Raw genomic sequence first — 24,816 nt, forward strand, 5'->3', positions numbered from 1 at the left:
GACTATATGCGCTCCACTCTAGGAATCAGTGTAGAAGGGAGAAAACCACAGAACAACTCCCATAGTGTAAGACCATTTATTCAAATTGTCAAAAATGTAAACGTGTAAATATCACTCACAGGGTTAGTGCACTCAGACGATCTGCCAATGTGCTCACAGTTTAACGCCACCGCTCTAAAGCAAATGGGAGCCGGCGTGCGTTCCAGACAGCGGAAGTGATGTACCAGAAGTATTATTTATAATAACAATAATACTACTACTAATAATAATATTTTATAATTTACCTAAATTTGTCATACAGATGAAACTGGCTCTATGGAAATTGTGTGCACCACAGAGAATACAGAAACTATTATGGTCTTGTGACAGGCTGTGCATCACACAGACAGGAAAAGTGCCTGCTGCAAGTTCCTTCACAAAATTTCAGAAGCACGCACTGGGGAGTGATAAAGTCAGTCTAGATGCATGATGATCCTGGTTTTGGTAATATCTCAGATAACAACCAATGCTATTTAAAGTGATTGTAAACCCTCACCTTGTAAAACAAACTATTTGGTTTTTAAAATAGAAATGAAAGGCAAAATATTTGTGTACAGATATAAAAAACATTATACATGCCCTTTTCCCCTAGAAATGAAAGGCAAAACATTTGTGTACAGATATAAAAAAACATTATAAATACCCTTTTCCCCTTTTTTATAAGTGATCCGCCTATTCTCAGCTGCATAAGAGCTAGGGGAGGAGAAACAGCATGCTGAGCTTCGCAGTGAAAGGCCGTGCATTACGGGGGGGGGGGTGCAGGGATGTCAGGATAAGTTTGATCATTGGAGGAGAACCGGCTGAGTTCCCAGCATAGCTAGAGATCTGACCACATTGTGTGTTCTCCTGCCTAGTGTGGTCGGTTTTAAATAGGAAAGCAGAGGGACTGGCAGGAATATTAGGGATTGCACACAAAATAAGAAATAAAAAGGAAACAGGATACTTTTTCATACAAGAACATGGTACAACAGGCACATATCAAGAATATGAAATACTGGGTAACAAACACAATTTTCTATGCCAATATTATTTGCTGGATATATACTAGTGCTTTGTACAATGCAAGCCTGCCAGTACTCACTGCATACACATCAAGTGAGTGGTGGTGTAAAAGATAAAGAAGAGTCAATGTTACCTTGCCAGTATCTCCAGTTGTAAAGACAAACAGCAATAGGTTTGTGAGATATAACACACACACTTAGGTATTAAAACAAGTTTTCCAAACTAACTGCCATCAGCAACAAGGAAGGCATAAAATACAATGAGTAATAGGTTAGGATCAATTACACACTCCTACATTCAAGAACTTCTGAAAATGGCAACAAACATACCCTGAAGAAATAATGGGAACTACTTTCTCTTCTGTACATAATATTCATCAAATTACCATCATCACCCTAATTAAGCCAATAACTAGGAAAGGGAATATTATTTCATATGAAAGTCTTTATTAGGCTAAAAGGCATCTGTATGCAGTTCTTGCTCTGTTTGCAGAACTTCCCTGATTTTGTTTGAAGGCTGCCAAGTAAAAATGCTGTTTTTTTCTTTATGTGGGTAAAACAATACATATATTTAAAATGAGCTTGTCAAATGATTGCAAGGGAAGTCACATTTTACTCTTGAAAGAAAATGCATCCAAATATCTAGTGATTCTGTCTCTAATTTCATTTACCTTGGCAGTATCTCTGTTGGCATCTGGCAGGAGCATGATTAATAGATGAAGAGCTTGTAGCTGCAATTTGATCTTGGAGATTTCTAAAGAAATGAAAATAACTCAAATAAGAATTCTTATATGAAAGTTGGCAATATGATTAGTTGCCGAGAGAAGGCTTGCTTTGTTCTCATGAGAATTTGTTTTTATAAAATATTGCCAGTTGAAAGATTACCCAGCCGTAACTCTGTCTTGGGCATCACTCAATATTATAAATTACCCATTATCCCTAAAAAGGTATAGGCAGGATACACAAAATTATTATTTCATCGATCTATAAAGGTTTTTACTGTATTCTCTGGTGTAACAGTATCCGAGATCACAGTGACATAGAAAACATCAAAACAATTTTTGCAAAATGCAGCTGTCCTGATGTTTAAGTCAACCTAAGAAGTGGTTCTGTTTGCTACATCTCTAGGAACCCAAAAGGAATTTGGTGTCTAAATAATGCATATATGGTGTTCTTGTAAATACTGGTTCATAAGCTCTTAAACATATCTTTGGATCTCAACAACGTGGCATGTTTTGTAGGTGACCTTTTAGAGAGACCTTTGCCTTAGGTAGAAGCTTTCTATGAGTTCTTGTGAGGAGATTCACGATGCAAGCAGTGTTGGTGGGACCTGACTATAGATTTAATAACATCTGATCTAGGTTACACATTAACCACTTGCCGTCTCACGCCAATATACGTTGGCAAAGTGGTACGTTCCTGCGATTCTTCGTATGGGTACGTTAGCTCCTTTAAGAGCCATAGCAGGTGCGTCCGCCAGCTACATGCATCGGGTCTCCAGCTGTACAGCGGGCGCACGTGCCTGCTATGGCTCTTAAAGGAGCTGACGTACCCATATGACAAATCGCAGGAATGTGCCACTTTGGCAATCGCTGACCACCCGCGATCACGGGCACGAGAGACAGAACGGGGATTTGTGTGTGTAAACACACAAATCCTCGTTCTGACAGGAGAGAAGAGACAGATCTGCTGTTTGTAGTAATTACAAACAGCGATATGTCTCCTCCCCCCACATTCAGTTCTATACCCCCACAGTAGGAAACACTCACGGGGGAACATATTTAATCCCTTGTTTGCCCCTTAGAGTTGACCCCTTCCTTGCCAGTGACAGTTATACAGTAATCAGTGCATTTTTATAGCACTGTATGCTGTATAAAAGTCAATGGTCCAAAAAAGATGTCAAAAGTGTTTGATCTGTCTGCTGCAATGTCGCAGTACCACTAAAAATCACAGATCACAGCCATTACTAGACGCTATAACTTGTGCGCAAAACAATCAATATACGCTTATTGCAATTTTTTTTACCAGGAATATGTAGAAGAATACATATTGGCCTAAACTGATGAAGAATTTAAAAAAAAAAAACATTTTTGGGGATATTTTTTATAGCAAAAAGTAAAAAATATTGTTTTTTTTCAAAATTGCCCCTCTTTTTTTGTTTATAGCGCAAAAAATAAAAACCGCAGAGGTGATCAAATACCACCAAAAAAAAAGCTCTATTTGTGGGAAAAAAAAGGATGTCGATTTTGTTTGGGTACAGCGTCGCACGACCGCATAATTGTCAGTTAAAGTGACACAATGCCGTATTGCAAAAAATGGCCTGGTCATTAAGCGGGAAAATCTTCCGGGGCTGAAGTGGTTAAAACTTAACTTCTTCTTTCTAAAAAATGTATATTTTGGACCAAGGCAGTGATAAGTATAGCTGTTTTTCTCAGAAACAGAAGCTCTCTAAAGCTTGTAATGACTATATACATTGAATAAACACCAGCACCATCTTATCCTGCCATGTGAGATAAGGTTATAAATAGGCCAAAACCCTCCACCATGAAAAACTTTTCTGTGACTTCTGCCTACACCACAGGCTGATTGACAGCACACATTTTAAAATGATCCTAATGCATCATGGGAAAAGAGATTGCATGTCCCTGTTCAGACTTGACCAACTATAACACAATGGGTTGATTTACTAAAACTGGAGTGTGCAAAATTTGGTGCAGCTTTGCATAGAAACCAATCAGCTTCTGTTTTTTTTTTTTTTTTTTTTGTCAAAGCTGAAGTTAAAAGCTGATTGACTACCATGCCCAGCTACAGCAGATTTTGCACTCTCCAGTTTTAGTAAATCAACCCCTATGCTAAATAAAAGTAAAAACATACATTTTTTTCCAGAAGTGTCTGTTAGATAAATTAAGCCACTGTAAACAATTTGTGAAGTCCATCCAATCATGTGCAGTGGAATTAAACAATAGCAACTTCTCCTGCCTAGGATCAAATGATTGCGGCAAACTTCACTTCACTGCAATCAGTTGAGCATCTAAGGACTGCTGATTTTTAAAATTTACATTTTAGTTATGACACATGACAAGTTTAGAGTATAAAAAAGCATTTTATGAATCTCCTCAATAAAGGGGCACTTGCTTATAAATAAGTGCCCATGTTAAAGTATATCTAAGTTCAATAAAATTGCCTATAAGCTTTCACATATTAACATAATTCCAAACGTATATTTTCAATCTTTTTAAATCTGCAGCTTTCAATAAAACCACACCTGGTGATCCTACCATAACGGTCCTTGTTCAGGCACTTTCTCTTATGGGGTGACAACTGTCTCCCAATTTTTGCTCCTGCTTTTCTGCCCTGTCACATGTGTCCCTGAAGGACACTGAGGGGGGTTGATTTACTAAAACTGGAGAGTGCAAAATATGGTACAGCTGTGCATGGTAGCCAATCAGCTTCTAACTTCAGATTGTTTTGATTAAGTTTTGATTAAAAAAAAAAACAGAAGCTGATTGGTTTCTATGCAGAGCTGCACCAGATTTTGCAGTCTCCGGTTTTAGAAAATCAACCTCTTAGCGCAGGTTCACACTGAGCTGTGGGAATGAACCCCTGCAAGTTCAACTGAACTTGCACAATTTCACTCCTGCATGTCAGTCCTGATTTCGGCCACAATTTCAGAGACATCTATGCAGGTTTCTGCACAGATGTCAATGTAAATCGCAGCCTGAAATCGCAAAAAGAAGTACAGAAACTACTTTTTGAAATCAGTGCAGCATCGCAAATGCAGCGTTGCACCGATTAAGACGGTGCCATTGCTGGCAATTGCCACCAATTTGACATGTCAAATCGCATATCAGATCATACCAATGTGAACCAGGGCTTACAATCAGAAAGCTGCTGATGCTGGAACACGTAGACAGAAAGTGGCTGGAAGGGATCAGCATTACTGACATGCAAAAAAAGATTTTAAAAAAGTGGAAACTGCATTTTATGGAGGAAAAAAAAAAAAAAGGAAATTATTTGTTATAGGCAGGGTTTGGATCTACTTTAGGGTAAGGTAAAGCTAAAACAACTAAGTTGTTTTCCCAAATTTACAGAAAAAAAAAAAACTATCTTTTAATTTTAATTACCATTTATTTTACAAACACAAGAATCCAATTTGCACTGATGTTGAGTTGACTGCATATCACTATCTGTTTATGGTTTACTATAACGTGCTGCATGACTGAAAAGCTGTTGATGATAATATAACTACACAGATTGTTAACACATTGTAGATTGTAGATATACACTATGCTTCGCTCAATCTTTTTGTTTAATTACATTCATTAATTTGAGTTGGGGCTGTTTATTTTAAAAAGGAAATAATGTGCTTTGAGCTAAAAGTCTTTTATCAAATGCAGTTGATCAAAACATTGTATATGTAACCTACATATTTTGTAAAACATATTTTGATGCTTTCTTGTAGCCCCCTGGCAGTGTTCTGCAAAGAATGGTATTTATTCTAGACTCCATACTGTCAGGAAAACACAGCGCATTACTGCCTGTAATGAATTTACAAAGGTCACAATAGCTGACAAATTGCAAGTCTTTTGTTTAACTCTAGCAGGAGATTTACTCAGACTATACTAAAAAAGATGTGTTCGAAATGTGTTTTTCTTTTGCGTGTTATTATTTTGTACCCCTAATACATTGCTTCAACCTCAAACATGCACTTACTTTCTACTAAGGAAATGAAAGCAGGGATATATTCCATTGTAAACAAAGGAGTCGGCAAATCTCTTATAAACATCTTAAGCAGACCAGCTGCATCATTGCTTCGAACCTTTTTCCAGTCAAAATTGTTATCATAAAACTTTGTCTCAAGCTCTTGACGCAGGCTCTGCACAGAAAAGAACACAATTTATGATTCAAAGTCAAAATGTAAATGAATAAATGTTAAATATATATATATTTTTTAAAGGATTTCCCCAACCCTCTACCCACTCATTTCAGGTTGCCACTTAAGGCTCCATGCACACTGGCTTAAAAAACGTTGCTTCTACAGGAGTTTTGTGTTCTGCCTGTAGAAGCAACTCAATGTTATCCTATGTGCACATTAGGATGTTTACAGGCATATTTTGAGTTCAATGTTTAGAGGCAGGAAAAAAAAACCCTTCTGGTTCACGTTTCTGATTGGAGTTCACTGGCAGAAAAAAATGTAAAACTCTTCTAAAATCGTGTAGACTATGTACAAAAAATGCTCTATATGAGCTTTTTTACTCCCAAGAGAACAGACGTTTTTTTAAGCCCAGTGTGCATGGAGCCTAAAACTGAGCTTGAGGCAAATAGCTAAATAGCTACATTCACTTTGGGGGAATTTACTAAAACTATAGAGTGCTAAATCTGGTGCAGCTCTGCATAGAAAGCAATCAGCTTCCAGGTTTTATTGTCAAAGTTTAATTGAACAAGCTGAAGTTAGAAGCAGGTTGGCTACCATGCACACCTGCACCAGATTTTGGACTCTCCAGTTTTAGTAAATCAACCCCATTATATATCTATAGATAGATAGATAGATAGATATTATAGTTAATAAATAAACTGTTTAACAGGATCTTCCTCCAAAAAAAAAAAAAAAAGATTAAAATGAATAGAACAAATAAATGAAGCTCTCTGTCCAGTAAGCAAGAAGCCAATCAGGAAGCAGTAATGCCATACCACGAATTATCGAAGTGATCATTCTTCCTGAAAATGTATTTCTTTTATAACGAATTTGTTAAAGTGGATTTAAACCTGAAATTTTTATTTTAATGAAGACTTCTACCTGATACAGTAGAGGATGTCAAGTCATCTGTGCCCAGTCTTGCCAGGAAGAGTTAATGCAGCTCTGAGCAATCCTCTTGTCTTTTTTTTAGTAAGATAAAAAACAACACACAGATAAGTTTGCATTGCCACATCCCCCACTGCTGTGATCGACATCTTATTTCTTTATCTCATGAAGGAGCAGAGAGCAGACAGCAGAGTGTGTGTTATGATTCCAGCTTCACATCCCCCCTTCTTTTTTCTCCAGCTCTCCCAGGATTGGCTGTTCCACATCTCAGCATGATTGGGCATGCTGAAGTTTGAGTTTTGACTGGATGTTACTCATCATGGGGCATGATCAGTGTGACTGAAGAGTAGGAGAATGTATAGGTGGACGGGGAGTCTTGTAATATCACAACTCCGCCCACCGAGCTCCGGCAAAAAAACCCACCACTAATTCCAGAGTTTTGTGGGGCTCCTATTGCTGAAGGGGGTGACATTTGCAAGGTAGGGATACATGCAGGAGTCTTGCGTGTATATACATTAATACTGTGCAATTAGTTTATACTGGGTGAGTGGTGGGTTTACATCCACTTTAAGGCTTTTTCAGAGATGTCAATACAAAGCATAGTGCAATAATACAAGAAAATTTAACTGAAACAGGAAATAACATACTGTAATCATCGAAAGCAGCAGGCAACAATGCATAAAAGTAGTAGATCATAGATCAGTGAGTAGCGGGTAGGACAATAAGCAGTAACTACACTCATTGTGAATGGACAGGGATAGGACCTGAGCTGGAAGGTGCCTGCTCCCCATCTCCCAAAGTCTGTATGACATGTGAGCGGAGGGCTTGATGGTCCATGTATGACACAGGCGGAGTAAAGAGTAGAGAAAAAAATCATAAGAAAAGGAAGAAGGGAAAGAACAGAGAAATGTGAGGGGAAAGGGAATGAAAAGAGAGTTCAGCAGGGTCCAAGTCAAGGCAAAAGAGTAGCAACATCGAGAGTCCCATTAAAAATAGAGTAGTGTTCTGTCTAAATTCAGGTTCACATTGTAAGCTAACCATGGGTCCCAGGCTCTCAAGAACTTGGAGTGAGTGTCATTAGGTATGGAAGCTAAAAATGTATTTAAAAGGTGTATGCAGCTGTTTGCATGGGGTTCTGCTTTAACAAATACATCTTTGGACATGATTTGGTATACCTAATAAAACAAATATGTGACTTATAATAAGTGAAAATATTACAGAAGATAAAAGGGGGAGATTTACTACATAGTTACATAGTAGGTGAGGTTAAAAAAAAGACACAAGTCCAACCTATGTGTGTGATTATATGTCAGTATTACATTGTATATCCCTTTGTGTTGCGGTCGTTTAGGTGCTTATCTAATAGTTTTTTGAAACTATCGATGCTGCCCGCTGAGACCACCGTCTGTGGAAGGGAATTCCACATCCTTGTCGCTCTTACAGTAAAGAACCCTCTACGTAGTTTAAGGTTAAACTTCTTTTCTTCTAATTTTAATGAGTGGCCACTTGTCTTGTTAAACTCCCTTCTGCGAAAAAGTTTTATCCCTATTGTGGGGTCACCAGTACGGTATTCAACAATTGAAATCATATCCCCTCTCAAGCGTCTCTTCTCCAGAGAGAATACGTTCAGTGCTCGCAACCTTTCATCATCATAAATTATATCCTCCAGACCCTTTATTAGCTTTGTTGTCCTTCTTTGTACTCGCTCCATTTCCAGTACATCCTTCCTGAGGACTGGTGCCCAGAACTGGACAGCATACTCCAGGTGCAGCCGGACCAGAGTCTTGTAGAGTGGGAGAATTATCGCTTTATCCCTTGAGTTAATCCCTTTTTTAATACATGCCAATATTCTGTTTGCTTTGTTAGCAGCAGCTTGGCATCACATGCCATTGCTGAGCCTATCATCTACTAGGACCCCCAGGTCCTTTTCCATTCTAGATTCCCACAGAGGTTCTCCCAGCAGTGTATAGATTGCATTCATATTTTTGCCACCCAAATGCATTATTTTCTATTTTTTTACATTGAACCTCATTTGCCATGTAGTTGCCCACCCCATTAATTTGTTCAGATATTGTTGTAAGGTTTCCACATCCTGCGGAGAAGTTATTGCCCTGCTTAACTTAGTATCGTCCACAAGTACAGAATATGAACTGTTTACCCCATCCTCCAGGTCGTTTATGAACAAAATAAATAGGATTGGTCCCAGCACAGAACCCTGGGACCCTACCCACCCCGACCATTCAGAGTACTCTCCATTGATCACCACCCTCTGAACTCGCCCTTGTAGCCAGTTTTCAATCCATGTACTCACCCTATGGTCCATGCCAACGGACCTTATTTTGTACAGTAAACGTTTATGGGGAACTGTGTCAAATGCTTTTGCAAAATCCAGATACACCACGTCTACGGGCCTTCCTTTATCTAGATGGCAACTCACCTCCTCATAGAAGGTTCATAGATTGGTTTGGCAAGAATGATTCTTCATGAATCCATGCTGATTACTGCTAATGATACCGTTCTCATTACTAAAATCTTGTATATAGTCCCTTATCATCCCCTCCAAGAGCTTGCATACTATTGATGTTAGGCTAACTGGTCTGTAATTCCCAGGGATGTATTTTGGGCCCTTTTTAAATATTGGTGCTACATTGGCTTTTCTCCAATCAGCTGGTACCATTCCAGTCAGTAGACTGTCAGTAAAAATTAGGAACAATGGAACTAAAACTGGCGCAAACACAATCTGGTGCAGCTGTGCATGGTAACCAATGGGCTTCTTGTTCAGTTAAGCTTTGACAATAAAACCTGGAAGCTGTTTGGTTTTTATGCAGTTTTTATGCCACCAGATTTAGCACTCTCCAGGTTTAGTAAATTCTCCCCAAAATGTAGTTTGCTTGCAGTTATGGAGGACAGCACTGTGGTTTATGTCTTATATGAAGAGCTTATATTACATACTCAGAACAGGGCCTCTTTAATTGTAACCATATGTTTCAAAGAGCCAACAGTTTTTGGAATCGTTGTTACTTCCAGCTGAGCCAAACATATTTTTCTTTTAAATCTGGATGTGTTTAAAATGTATGCAGTTTCAGTCTAATTTATCCTTGTGACAGATTTCAACATCATTCATGAATGTCACAATGTGAATGCAAGCCAGAAAGATTTTAAACAATCCCACACGTGCAGCACATCATTCCCACATCTGAATGTTTCAGAAAAAATAGTCATATCATATGTATTAAGCCACAACTGCGAATGAAAGAACCATGAACGTGAAAGAGACTTTTGCCTTCTGAAGATAAAATTGTAAATTAGGTTATAAAAAGTAAAAGTGTGACAACAAAAATATAATTGACTTCTAACCTCTATACACAGCCAAACTGTTAAATTATAATCCTTAGCAAATAAGCTGCACAAATAATATTATGAAAAGAAAGTCAATGTTTCTGTACATTCAAGTTAAAAGAGAAGTAACAGATTTTTTTTTTCTAACTTTTACTTACCTAGGTGGATGCAGCATCGGTCCGATGCTGCATCTGTCCCCTGCCACCTCTTCACTGAGAACCGAGCGATCGAACATCGCCTATCACTCGGTTTTCAGAGCTCCCCGAGCAGAGAGCTGCAGACTATCAGTCACAACTATCTGCTCTTCTCCCTCCTCGCTCATTGGATCGCTGAGCTGTGGAGGGGCGGCGTAACGGTCTCAAGCTCTCAGCGGCTTGCTGAGAGGCTGAGCAGGGTGTCAGTCCAGGCACCCAGATCCAATGCCTAGACGCAGTGCCTGGACTGACATTGGTGACGTCAGCAGAGAGCGGACTTCAAAACGAATTGCACTCCAGTGATCCACAGGAGAAGTCCAGCCAAACAAGCTTTGGCTGGACTTCTCCTTTAACAAAGTTATGTAGACATTAAAGTTATGTACACATCTGAGCTGATTTATAAAACTGGCACAAAAGCAGAGCTGTGGTTACTAAAAACATCCACATTCCGTGTTAAACTTTAAGAATTAAGCATGTCTGGTTGGTCCACTTTTGCTCCAGTTTTCATACACATTATGAGAGAAATAGAAAGATTATCCCCACTCCTGTAAATCTTAGGGGTTGATTTCCTAAAACTGAAGAGTGCAAAATCTGGTGCAGTTGTGCATTGTAGCTAATCAGCTTCTAACTTCAGCTTGTTGAATTAAGTTTTGACGCAAAAAAATGGAAACTGATTGGTTTCTATGCAGAGTTGCACCAGATTTTGCACTCTCCCATTTTAGTACATCGATCCCTCTGTTCAGTGGCGAATCATCCATGGATGCAGTATGTTGACTGCACATGGGACTGAGGGGGGTGGGGGGTCCACTGTGCTCTGACCCACCCTGCACCTATGGATGAGCTGTCCCTGGCTGACAGTCGGGATAATCGGTGTGGACAGCTACAGGCACCGATCTCCCTGTATACCGCAGCTAACAGCCGCGGTATCTCCACTTCTCATCCTCTCATTTCGTCAGCTGCTTAATTAACTTCTTCAGATCTACGCTATAGCCGAATGATGGCTACAGAGCGTCCCTGCTTTGCCGGGAGTACGTCTATTGACGTCCTCCCATGCCCAAGCAGCCTGGGCGCCCCCTGCAGGGCACGCACAGCGCACTCTGTGATCAGCGAGTCTATGAGACTTGCTGGATCACAGATCAGAGTACGGGGTCGATCCCGACCCCTTACCACGTGATCAGCTGTCAGCCAATGACAGCTGATCATGTGATGCAAACAGAGCTGGTAATCGGCTATTTTTTCTCCTCGTGCTGACAGCGCGAGGAGAAAAAAAAAAAAAGCCGATCACCGGCAGCTGTGAGAGGGACATCAGTCCCGCTCACAGCGAGCTGACGCCAGCTCCTCAGTACCCACCTGTGCCCCCTGATAGTGCCACCTAGCAGTAGGCAACAGTGCCGCCTACCAGTGCCCACCAGCGCCACCCATTAGTGCCCACAGTGCCACCCATCAGTGCCCACAGTGCCACCTATCAGTGCCCACAGTGCCACCTATCAGTGCCCACAATCAGTGCCTCAACAACAGTGCTGCACATCAGTGCCACCTACCAGTGCCACTCATCAGTGCCACCTATCAATGCCCATCAGTGCCATCTATCAGTGGTACCTATTAGTGGCCATCAATGCCATCCATCAGTGCCACCCATCAGTGCCACCCATCAGGGCCCATCAGTGCCATCTTATCAGTGGCCATCAGTGCTGCCTTATCTGTGCCCATCAATACCTTCTTATCTGTCTCCATCAGTGCCACCTTATCTGTGCCTATCAGTGCCGCCTTAACTGTGCCTATCAGTGCCCACCAGTGCAGCCTATCAGTGCCCACCAGTGCCGCCTTATCAGCGCACATCAATGAAGGAGAAAAATTACCTGTTTGCAAAATTTTATAACAAACTATGAAACATGATTTTTTTTTTCAAAATTTTCCATCTTTTTTTGTTTGTTTAGCAAAAAATAAAAATCCCAGCTGTGATTAAATACCACCAAAAGAAAGCTCTGTTTGTGGGGAAAAATTTTATTCAAAGTGCGTAAGTGTTGAAAGCTGAAAATTGGTCTGGGCAGGAGGGGGGTTTAAGTGCCCAGTAAGCAAGTGGTTAAAAGGTATACAGGGAGATCGTACCTGTAACTGCCCGGAACGATAATTCAGACTCCGTGTGTACTTCTCCGGCCCCCCCCCTCTTCCCACCTCAGCAAACTGTCAGAATGGAAAGCAGAGGAAGGGGCCAGTAAACACATCATTTACCGGCCTCTTTCTTTTCCAAATGAACAGGAGCCATTTTAACTGAAGCATTGGGAACTGTGTTTACGATGCTTCAGTTTATGAATGAACAGAAGCTAACAAGGCTGATAAAAAAAAGAAAAAAAATTGCAATAAATAATAATAAAAACAAATAGGGAAAAAAACAACTGAAACCATCCACTGCCCTACCGACACCATCCACTGCCCCAACCCCCTCCTCCCTCCAAAGCAATGTGAAAAAAAAAACGATTTAAAAAATACATAAAAAAAAAAATAAAAATACAATTTTAAAAAATAATAGAAAATAAAATAATAAAAACAAAAAGCAAAAAACAGTTGGACATCCACTGTCCAACTGTTCATCCCCCCCCCCCCCCCCCCATAGCATTGTGAAAAAATAAATAAATACACTTTTTTTTTTTTAAATTGTAAAAAGATGGAATTGTAAAAAATAATAGAAAAAATAAAAAATAAAACAATTCTGGCACTGTTCATTGCTCTACTGACATTGTTCACTGCCCTACTGACACGAGCCACTGGCCCCCAAAAATAATTTTGAAAAAATGAAGAAATTCATAAAAAATTAATTTGAAACAAAAAATTTAAGTAACAAAAAAAGAACTGCGGACACTGTTCACTGCCCTACTACTAACACGATCCTGCACATACTACCCACTGCTGTACACTCCGCAAACCTCACCTGCACATACTACCCACTGCCCCATAAACTTTGCACTCCTCTAAAGCACATACTATCCACCGCTGTACACTCTGGCACACACTACCCACCACTGGCAACTCCGCACTGTACATTTACAATTTAACATTACCACATTCTGCACTATGTAAGTCATCTCTGACCACACCCCTGTGAAGCCATGCCCAATATTCAGCACAATATAAACCACGCCCACGCTAAGCGCCAGATTTTTTTTGTTCATGCCTAGGGCCCTTTTTTGATCTTGCACACGGGCCCACTCATTTCATGATACGCCCCTGCCTCTGTTATTCCTGCCACTTAATGATAATCAGCAATGGTGTTGCTAGGCCAAGTACCCTGGCCACTGCCCTTGCAGCCTGCATCCATTTTACCTGTGATTTTTTTTGCCCAAAAATACCAAAATAGTTTTTCATTTATCTACTTAACTGTTTTGATAAGTACTACACTGAGAGATGCTGGGGCTAAACCAGAACAGATACTGTTCAAGAATATGAAGACTTTATGATGATGATCACACCCTACAAACCACCATCCCGATTACTGGTATTATCCTCCCATAGACACACACAAATGCTTTAATTAGTAGGAAGTGGCTTATGTTCAGTACCACTGAACAAATATGATTTTATATATATATATATATATATATATATATATATATATATATATATATATATATATACATACACATATATATATATACATACACACAGTCACACAGTATCTCACTTTGCTACAATGTAAAGCAGTGAGTGTACAGCTTGTATAACAGTGTAATTTTGCTGTCCCCTCAAAATAACTCAACAGCCATTAATGTCTACACCGCTGGCAAGAAAAGTGAGTACACCCCTAAGTGAAAATGTCCAAATTGGGTCGAATTAGCCATTTTGCCTCCCTGGTGTCATGTGACTCGTTAGTGTTACAAGGTCTCAGGGGTTAATGGGGAGCAGGCGTGTTAAATTTGGTGTTATCGCTGTCACTCTTTCATACTGGTCACTGGAAGTTCAACATGGCACACTCATGGCAAAGAACTTTCTGAGGATCTGAAAAAAAGAATTGTTGCTCTACATAAAGATGGCCTAGGCTATAAGAAGATTGCCAAGATCCTGAAACTGAGCTGCAGCACATTGGCCAAGACCATACAGCGGTTTAACATGACAGGTTCTATTCAGAACAAGCCTTGCCATGGTAGACCAAAGAAGTTGAGTGCACATGCTCAAGGTCCTATCCAGAGGTTGTCTGGGAAATAGACGTATGAGTGCTGCCAGCATTGCTGTAGAGGTTGAAGGGGTGGGGTTCAGCCTGTCAGTGCTCCGACCATACACCGCACACTGCATCAAATTGGTCTGCATGGCTATCATCCCAGAAGAAAGCCTCTTCTAAAGATGATGCACAAGAAAGCCTGCAAACAGTTTGCTGAAAACAAGCAGACTAAGGACATGGATTACTGGAACCGTGTCCTGTGGTCTGATGAGTGTGTGGCAGCAACCAGGTGAGGAGTACAAAGACAAGTATGTCTTGCCTACAGTCAAGCATGGTGGTGAGTGTGTCATGGTGTGGGGCTGCATGACTGCTGCTGGCACTGGGAGCTATAGTTCATTGAGGGAACCATGAATGCCAACATGTACTGTGACATACTGAAACAGAGCATGATCCCCTCCCTTTGGAGACTGGGCCGCAGGGCAGTATTCCAACATGATAATGACCCCAAGCACACCTCCAAGACGACCACTGCCTTGCTAAAGAAGCTGTGGGTAAAGGTGATCGACTGGCCAAGCGTGTCTCCAGACCTAAACTCTATTGAGCATCTGAGGGGCATCCTTAAACAGAAGGTGGAGGAGCGCAAGGTCTCTAACATCCACCAGCTCCGTGATGTCGTCATGGAGGAATGGAAGAGAACTCCAGTGGCAACCTGTGAAGCTCTGGTGAACTCCATGCCCAAGAGGGTTAAGGCAGTGCTGGAAAATAATGGTGGCCACACAAAATATTGACACTTTGTGCCCAATTTGGACATTTTCAATTAGGGGTGTACTCACTTTTGTTACCAGCGGCTTAGACATTAATGGCTGTGTGTTGAGTTATTTTGAGGGGACAGGAAATTTACACTGTTATACAAGCTGTACACTCACTACTTTACATTGTAGCAAAGTGTCATTTCTTCAGTGTTGTCACATGAAAAGATATAATAAAATATTTACAAAAATGTGAGGGGTGTACTTACGTTTGTTAGATACTGTATGTATGTATATATATATATATATATATATATTACACTGAAGTATTATGACCAAGCCTAGCCCAGTACAATTTGTAATCCAAACTGGTATGAGTGTATTAAATGTAGCATACCGTGTATTACATTTTTACTTGTAAAATGAAGATTTTATATACAAGGTAATAAAACATCATTTTAAAAACATGTAAATGTAAAAAAAAAAAAAAAAGAAGTAAAAAATGTAACCCAAACCATTAAACATTCCCTTTTGTTCTTTTATTTGCATATTTTTAAGAGAAGAACTACCTTAACTCGAGAAGCTGAACCTGGCACACGCAATATTCCTTCTGTTTCTAATCCAGTTTCCTCCAGTCTCTGCAATAACTACCGAAAACAAATGTGTATATAAATATATACAGTGACACAACCGGAAAGATAACTTTATTACAAAACTTTAGGAATGCCGCACACGTTAAAATCTGCATTTTTTTTGCTAGAAATAACCTTAAACTCCTAAACAATTATATATTTTCAGAAAGTAGACGCCCTGTAGAATAAAATGGTTACAGTTGCAAATTTTTTATGTTGCATGTTATTTGAGCAATTGTTTATAAAACACATATTATCAGAAAAAAATTAATTGAATGTATTTTAGTGCAAACAAACACAACTGGTAAAATATAAAAGATGGGGCTGCATTAAGTAGATCCCAAACATGTTAAGCCTTAAAATTGCATGCGCTTATGATATCATGAAAAATGATTGTACCCAAAATTCTCATTAGGCAATGTTTTAAAAGTCTTTGAAGGTTATTAGTTTAGAGTTAACCATGAATATGGTAAGACTTCCTGTTAGAGGGTGGCTACATTCATTGTACATAGTCCCACTGTAGGTAGGAACGTAGCTACCTTCTCTTGCTTGTTCCCGAGATGACCTAGGCACTATACTATGGTCTATGGGATGTGTAGTGTGCATAGAGCAGTGCACATTACTGCAACTAACGTGCACAACTTGTTCCAAACAAAGGGCAGTGAGAAGGAAAGAAGAGGTTTGGGAGGCAGAATAACACAGTAAGAAATTATTTAACAAGAAATAGATTACAGGTTCATTAAATTGTGGATGTGTATTTCTGGAGAATAGGATATTGTTTAGTGTCACTTTATTTGGCTCAATACATTACCCAAGCTTGGAGTATGAAAGCAATCAATTGTGGTAAAAAGCTGATTTTCCACTATAGCTTAGTTAAAAATATGAAAGCATGCTGTATGATTTTTATATCTTTTAAGTATTAAACTTGGGTTTTTGAATTACAACATACCTGCAAAATACTGTAACATTTTTTTTTGGAATTGGCTCCGACAATACTAAAATTAGGTATTTTCTGTTTGTATACTTACTTTTTGAACAATCAGGGGAACTTTAGTACCAGGTATTTTCTTTTGATCGTTTTCCAATAAAGTAGTCAAATGAACCCCAAAAAGACCATTTTCTATGGGAACAAGCAGAGCTCAATCATTAAAATGCAACCTCTACCTTAGCACAACAAACATCTCATCTAAAGTAAATATCATACCTCTTCCTTTGACTCTCATAACTCGATTTCTTTTTAATTCAATCCCCAAAGCATCAAAAAAAGCTGTTAATTCAATAAGTGAGAGATACCGAATTTTCTTCATGTCTTCAAGAGACAAATCTTCTATTTCAGTTAGCCCAAACCTGCTTTTCCAAACAATGAATTTCTGAAGCACAATAAAAAAGTAATTATTATAACTGAAAAGTGATTTACACACACATATGCACAGAAACAGATGTATTTTGTCTACTGCTATGTCCTAATATACAAATCTATATTACATACTTATGTGCAGAGATTCAATTATTTCAGCAATATATTGTAATTGTGTGAGATGTCTCCAGATAGTAGCTTTGTAATGGACACAATACTAAAAAACACAGGGGCTGATTTACTGAGATTGGAGAGTGCAAAATCTGGTGCAGCTGTACATGGTAGCCAATCAGCTTCTAACTTCAGCTTGTTCAATTAAAAGACATGGAAGCTGATTGATTTGTATGCAAAGCTGCACCAGATTGTGCAGTCTCCTATTTTAATAAATCAACCCCACTGTTTCTAGTTAGAGTGGGGGAAGGCTAGAACCAAAGTCTGCTTTTGATTGCAATCTGTGCTCACAGCAGAGGCAACAACTGTAGCTGCAGGAACTTTGTAATAAATGTTCCTCAAAATTCACAATAAAATTAGTGAGGTAGCAGTAGGGTCTTAGCACTATGCTCTCTCCCATCTTTTTACTGCTCAGTGGAGAGCTCAAAATGAACTGAGCTGCTGAAATGAAACTGAAAATAGTATAAACTTTAAGGATCAATTACTCCATGGTGCCCACAGCTACAGAAAACAGTGAAGCTTTTTTTGTTTTTAAATATCTTTATTTTGAGTTTGTAGATGACATCAAAGCCAGAAACATAGAGATATGGTGTATACTCATCAAATAATGACAGATACAGTGTCAATCTAGTAGGCCAAAATCATAACATATGGCAGGAACAACAACCAGAGGCATTGATTTAAAGCTTACTAGCAAAAGTGTGCTTGCTGGCTAAATAGGCTGAATACAACAGGACTTATCATTGCAGTGGTGGTGGTGCAGTGGCAAGGATTGCAGAGAAGGGTATTTGTGCAGTGGCAAGTAAAATGGGGACATACAAGAGTTAGTGTGAAGGTGTGATGGGGGGGGGGGGGGTCAGCTGCAGTGGTGAGGAGAGCAGGGGGGGTGTTGTTGTGAAGGCGAAGGAAGGTGAGAAGCGGGGTTGGTGGTATGAGCTGCCAGACTTTAGATTACAGTGCCTGAGCTGCAGCAGAAACTGAGGGGGGGGGGGGGGTAGGGGGATAGAGTTTGCTCTTGGGCTGAGAATGTAACACAAAGTCTTCTGCTGCAGGGACTGCTCAGGATGTGCTTCCTGCTGAGTATGGCTCTTGTGAATGATGCTGGTCTAAATTAAAATGTTGATGCTACCACACATGTGGTAGTGTCTTTGAGATAAGCAAAAATTATGGTGATCCTGATGCTTGCGTAGGAGCAACATAATGTTAAAAACCTACGCTACCCCTAAAGCGGACCAGGTATTTAGTAACCATGCCACTGATTCCCTGTAATCTGCAGAGGTCTCTACAGACACTGGCTATCATTTACCAGCACGGGAAGTCTCCAGTCACAAATAACTTATTTGAGGCTTATACATGTCATATGATCTACTGAAAGCCATTGGAGGATCAGCGGCACTGTCACTGAACCAGGTCCCTCTGTCCATTGGCACATACTGTACTTGTGCATGTGTTACCACACATTGAGGTAATGTAGACTAAAACACACATTACCACAGCACATAGGTCTGAAAGGGGAGTACAGCCTATACTTTCAAATAACTTCTAATGATTCCCCTTCTCCATACCAACTAAACCCACTTAAACTTGTATCTTAAATCAAGCCAGCCGATACAGTCGAGAATCCTACATCATATCAGGTAGCGCTCAGTCAGAAAAGTCTTCCTGCAAACGTACAGGTAAACAGCTTTTTGCATTTGGGCCTATGAAAAACCCAGTGCTCCTTTCACTTTGTGCCCTATTGCATCTCTTTGCCACTCAGCACTCCTACCACTGATCCCCTGACTTTACCACCCAGCAACTGTACCACTGCATACTCCACCGATGCCCCTGGTTCCCATTTGTCACCTTAGATGCTAGGTCTGGGGGATCTGGGATCTCTGCCCACTAGGTGTTTGGCTCCACCCATTTCCTCCACCATCAGATGACACTGCCCCTTCCACAGTGAAGCCAGTAGATACAGATCATCTCTAGAGACTTAATATATTTGCTTTAACCACCAAGGGATCTGGTAGAGGACTCTTAAAACCAGGTCCCTCTTGAGTTTCCTTGGTGAATTGACAGCTATGCACTTGGGAAGTCTACTGTATGCTCTATGGTCAGGCAGTCAGTTGTCCTGCCTCTGTGGGCACTGAGCACATTGTATACAGCCCTCTGGCTGAACAAAAATAATCGGCTTAAAGGGTCTGTCAGCCCTGTCTTTGCAAGTGATGATTCTAATTTGAACATTGCTTGTGATGAGTAGAGAGTGATTTGGTCATTTAACTTCCCAAGCAGAAGATAATGGGAGATTCCTTAATTCAGGTAGGCATTCATATACATAGAGTTTTTCCAGCTTGTGTGAAATTCTCTGTGTTGGCAAGTGATCATTGTTCTTGTTCTATGGAGGAGAGCGGATGGATATTTTTATAATGTGTGTGCTGTATTCAACCATGTCAGAAAGAATTTCATAGCCAGTCCTGGCAGCACAGAAATGTGTTAAATGATGGGCAGATGTTTCATTGCAGATTTCAGTAAGACATCTTCTACATATCTTTGGCCAGCTTTATATTTAGTTGTCCTTGAATATACAAGTTTCACCAACTGTAGCCCATATGACTGATACAGCTGTGCTAGAAGACTAGATATACAAACAATGCTGATTACTTTTCACATTCAATTTTATTACTTTGCTATTGACGTCAAGCTATTCACCACATACAGCTAAATGTTATGATAACTTAATTTTAATAAAACTATTCTTAGCTATTGCTTAAAAACACACACAATGCACTTTTTGGCAAAAGATACTCCTTATGTTTACTTAGCAAGGTCTCTTGAGGGCAGTCTAGTTCCAGCAAGAAACAAAGCAAAAATACACAAAGTATTAATGGCAACCAGCTCAATTCACTAAGCTTTAACTATCATTTTTTGCTATAACAACCTTTTTTTTTTTTTTTTACATTGAGCACCTATAAGAGATGAATATAGCAGTCACATGGCTGAAAATAGTGATTATTATGGTAAATAAAACATTTAGCTGAATTGACCTTTTTTTCTTCTTTTTTTTTTTTTTTCTTTTTTTCTTTCAATTTCTTTATTAGTTTTATCTGTATCAAAACACATCACAATTGGCGAGGTACAACCTCGCAGTAACAACAGTATACACAGGTTGTTAATACATTCCTAACAAAAAACCCCACCCCAGACCCCTCCCCCCTCACCCAGCCCTTCCCCTCCCACACATTTCCTATAACCTCCCCATTTTCCTTTCTGGCACCAGATCTATCCTCAACTTTTCACCTCTTCTTCTTCTGCCTCTATATATCTGGCTTATTAGTTCCTCTACTAAGTTTTTATGTTATGCTCCCATCACTTCAGCGAATCTTATTGTTAGCTTATAGTCAGCCCATTCCTTCCATTTCTCTTCGAACTCCTCCATTCCCTCCCCATCACTAAACCTTAGGTACTCTAGATTTTGAATTACATTTATTTTATTACACCAATTCTTCCCAGTAGGCCTTTCTGGTTCCTGCCAATGTCTAGGTATTAGGCTTTTAGCGGCGTTTAAGAGCTATGGGAGCAACGTTCTCTTGTATTGCTTAGTTGACATTCTAATCCCGTGGAATAAACACCCCCACAGTCGTCTGGGACATCTATGTTAGTTATCTCTCTAATTATTTGCCTGATCTCTTTTTTTCTTATTAAAGAATTCTATTGGAGTACAATACTGTCCATATAGACAAAAGGTGTAATAAATAAATAAAAAGGCATTTTTGTGCAGTGTTTTATCAGTGCTTCCTTATATTACATCCCTAACATCAGTCACACATTACAGTTAAAGTATAACTAAAGCCAAACCTTTTTTTTTTTTTTAGATTTGGATAGAGTGATGGTGAGATAGATTCCCTGTCAGGTTTTTTATGTGACTTTCTCTGTTAGAGGGATTTGCCCTGTCTTGGTCACCAATGTCATTGGGAAAAAAATCCGGGGCATGGGGAACAGGTACTCTTTCAATGGAGACACTTGTTCCCTTAACAACTGTTTAAGAGGAGATATCACTCAATTTGGAAAGGTATCCTCTCACTTCCTGTTGAGACTACAGGGTCAGAATTGAATGTATACTTAAAGACTTTTTTTAAATTTTGGTTTTATATAGAGCAGAGAGGGATTAGAACACTTGTTGGGTTTTTGTAGCTGTCTGTGCCCCCATTAGGGAGATTTACCCTCTCAAATTGTTCTATTTACTGTTATCACCAAGGGTGAAAAATAACAGAAAATCCCAACTTTTGGGTCGTCAACCAGACCAAGAATAGAGGGTGCATTTTCCAATTAGGACCCTAGTTCTGGTAACCCTGGTGACAACGAGCGATTCCCTCACTTTGGAGGGATTTACTCTCACTTCCTATTTTGAATATGGCACAGGAACTAAAGGGAAATCTCTCTAATGGAACATAGATGGTTAAAAGTGTGGTTTTAACTCTCCCCTACGCTATTCAAAATGTAAAAAAAAAGGTTTTAGCTGTAGATATACTTTAAAAATTCGAATCACTTGTAGCAAACACTTAAGACCAATCCAATTATCACAATACTCACAAAACTGGGAAACGGCTAACTGCAGTAGATTCTCTGACATCATACGAATTACTGGATCTGTGCAGTCATGTCTGTCACAGTGACGCTGAATAAGAAGATTATATTTGTAGAAACACTGGGGCTGATTTACTAAACTGAAGAGTGCAAAATCTGGTGCAGCTCTACATAGAAACCAATCAGATTCCAGTTTATTTGTCAACATTTAATTGAACAAGCTGAAGTTAGAAGCTGATTAGCTACCATGCAGAGCTGTATGAGATTTTGCACTCTCTAGTTTTAGTAAATTACACCAATATGTGGCTGGGAACAGGGGCCTCTTCCATCAGAGGCTTTTCAGTCAGGAGGGTATTGTGATGACTGGATCCCTTTAACCAGTACACTATCTGGAAATCACACACTATTTAGTCAGTCCAGTAAAAGAACTTACAGGTAAAATACAATCATCTTTTTTTATTCTTTGTTTCTTCTGCTTCTCCTTTTCTTTATCATCAATAACAATGGTCTCAGAAAAGGATACTTCAAATGACAGCTCTTCTGCTACCGATGGACTAGCACAGTTGTTAGCTGAAACAAGACAAAGTACACTGCTTGTTTTCATATAAGAACAAAAGTCCATCTCAATTATTTGTGAAACATAAAGTTATGCTAGTGGTGATTATCAAAAAAAGCAATTCCAAAGCAAGAAAAAAAAAGATAAAATCAGAAAGAAGGCCTACAAACATTTTTTTTTTGTATTTAAAAACACTTTAATATGATACCTCAACGTGTCTAAGGGCCCGTGTTGATGGTTTTTTGTTTGTATCAAACAGATTTTGCATTTCCATACATGTCAATGGTCTAGGTGCAAAACCTGCTTCAAGCAAGTGTATTGCAGACCAGAATGATGTCAACTGCTGGTCAAATGCACCAGTCAGTGAAGCATCACAAACTGATGTTAAACTGATGCCAACAATACAGACCCTAAGACAGCCAACCAAGGAAGGACTGGGGACCTTTGGCCTGCTGGGTAATGGAGAGAGTTTTCTGTGGGACATAGAAGGTGTACCATGCAATGTGTGGGAGGTGCTTCTAAAGGACAAGGTTTTTTGTGACACACCTTTTCACATCTCCCAGCATCAGTTTCCTTTGTAGCTCTCTGCTTTCAGTCTAAAGGCATTTCATAATTGGAAAGTTGGCTCTGAAAGACTTACCTCTGCTGGACATAGCGATCACAGGTCTGAGGAGGTGCAGGTAGCTATACACTGTCCACCATGTGTCACTGACTGTACTCCCCACTCTGATGTCTGAATAGTGAAATACCTCCATTCAGGAAGATCACCCCAACATATAATAAGAGTACTGGATCAGGGGGCAAATACCCCCCCCCCCCCCCCAAGCCCAGCCCTCCCTCTGAAGCTTATGGTTCTCCAGGGCAAACACAGTAGGTTGCCTATATATGTTGTTAAGTTCATAGTGTACAGCATTCAGTTTCATCTATTCAGAAACCGCAATCACACTGGAGGAATATATTTAGGCTGGTGTACTAAAGACATCTGCAAATACATCCATCCATACATCCATGAGGCAGGATAGATACAATCAAGAGTGCATCTCTCCGTGTAGCATCAAAGAGAACAAAAAAAAGGATATATAATTGAACAAAAAAGGAATTACTAACAAAATATAAAAAAATAAAAACAACAAGGCTACAGAAATATAGAAGTTTTGACATCATGCATATCACTTCCTGACTGAGTGCCTCTGTAGATAGGAGTCAGTAATGCTAGACTTATCTTATAAAAATTGTAATTATAAAATTTTTAACAAACAATCAAAGTTAGTATTTTTTGCTGATATAAAAATAAATAATGGCAATCACCACCATTACAGTGTAAATTGAAGAAGTCTTTTTGTGATGAAACTGGTTGGGTTAGGAGCTGTTTCCTGCTATAGCGTTTGTTTGCACAGTGCCTGGATATCTTAAGGCGGCCGCCTATATTGTACACAACGCTGGTTTTACCTGTACTAATGTAAGTGCAATACTTTATATTAAACAAACCTTTTGGGATTTTACACTATCTGGGTCCCTTTCATTTCATGATCAATCTGATCGTGGGGTGGATGGAGCTTGGTTTGAATATCCTGCTTATGCCTTGTTTGATCTGAGGACACATCTCCAGCTGATGACCCATGCAAAGATTGTTACATTAAGCCTGTTTGACCCTTCATAAGAAATGGTCCAGGCTCTCTGGTAAGTGTCTATATTGCCTTTCGTGACGGTGCATGCATGGTGGAGGTTTTTTTGGATTCAACTACTTATCACGGATTTGTGTTTTCTACAGTTGGATTTAATAACCCAATATGAGATATTTGTTTAGCGCATAATTTTTTTCTACATTACACAGTATATGTTTTTTAAATATTTGATTAAGCACTGTGAAGGTATTGATCATACAAACATAACGTCAATATTCCCCTGTTTGGCATCCTAGGCCATCAGTAGACTGAAATATCTCTTTTACAACTTTACAAGCTAACAAGTATATTTGCAAGTTTGTTTTGGCCATTGCTTTGTTAACTTTTTTGCCCATTTAATAACAGGACCCTGTTACTGAGTATTTAAATTGGACACTGCCAACAAGGCTAAGATTTCTCCTTCAGTAAATCATCCCATAAGCTTTTCTTCACTAACAAAGTGCAATAAATAATGATGCACATTAATCTATAGGAACTGGTCAAATAATGACTTTGTTCTGCTCAGTGTAGTGAGTCTATAACCGTGACTGGCTGTCACATCTCACTGCCCACTTGCATTGCATTTTGTTTC

At 39.5% G+C, this 24,816-nt stretch overlaps 1 protein-coding gene across 2 annotated transcripts in view; it reads right to left on the bottom strand.

Moving 5' to 3' along the window:
* ARHGAP28 (Rho GTPase activating protein 28) overlaps window positions 1–24,816 on the bottom strand; it is a 217,929-nt gene that overhangs the window by 39,619 nt on the left and 153,494 nt on the right. For both annotated transcript variants that reach the window (XM_073631379.1, XM_073631380.1), the window contains exons 5-10: window positions 22,438–22,574; window positions 17,115–17,280; window positions 16,939–17,030; window positions 15,848–15,925; window positions 5,754–5,916; window positions 1,712–1,794 (exon numbers count right to left, since the gene is read on the bottom strand). In XM_073631379.1, the coding sequence (XP_073487480.1) occupies window positions 1,712–1,794; window positions 5,754–5,916; window positions 15,848–15,925; window positions 16,939–17,030; window positions 17,115–17,280; window positions 22,438–22,574 (719 nt within the window). The remainder of the gene's footprint in view (window positions 1–1,711; window positions 1,795–5,753; window positions 5,917–15,847; window positions 15,926–16,938; window positions 17,031–17,114; window positions 17,281–22,437; window positions 22,575–24,816) is intronic.

The sequence above is a fragment of the Aquarana catesbeiana genome, linkage group LG05 (assembly GCF_042186555.1).
Source record: "Aquarana catesbeiana isolate 2022-GZ linkage group LG05, ASM4218655v1, whole genome shotgun sequence".
In the NCBI taxonomy this organism is placed as follows: Eukaryota; Metazoa; Chordata; class Amphibia; order Anura; family Ranidae; genus Aquarana; species Aquarana catesbeiana.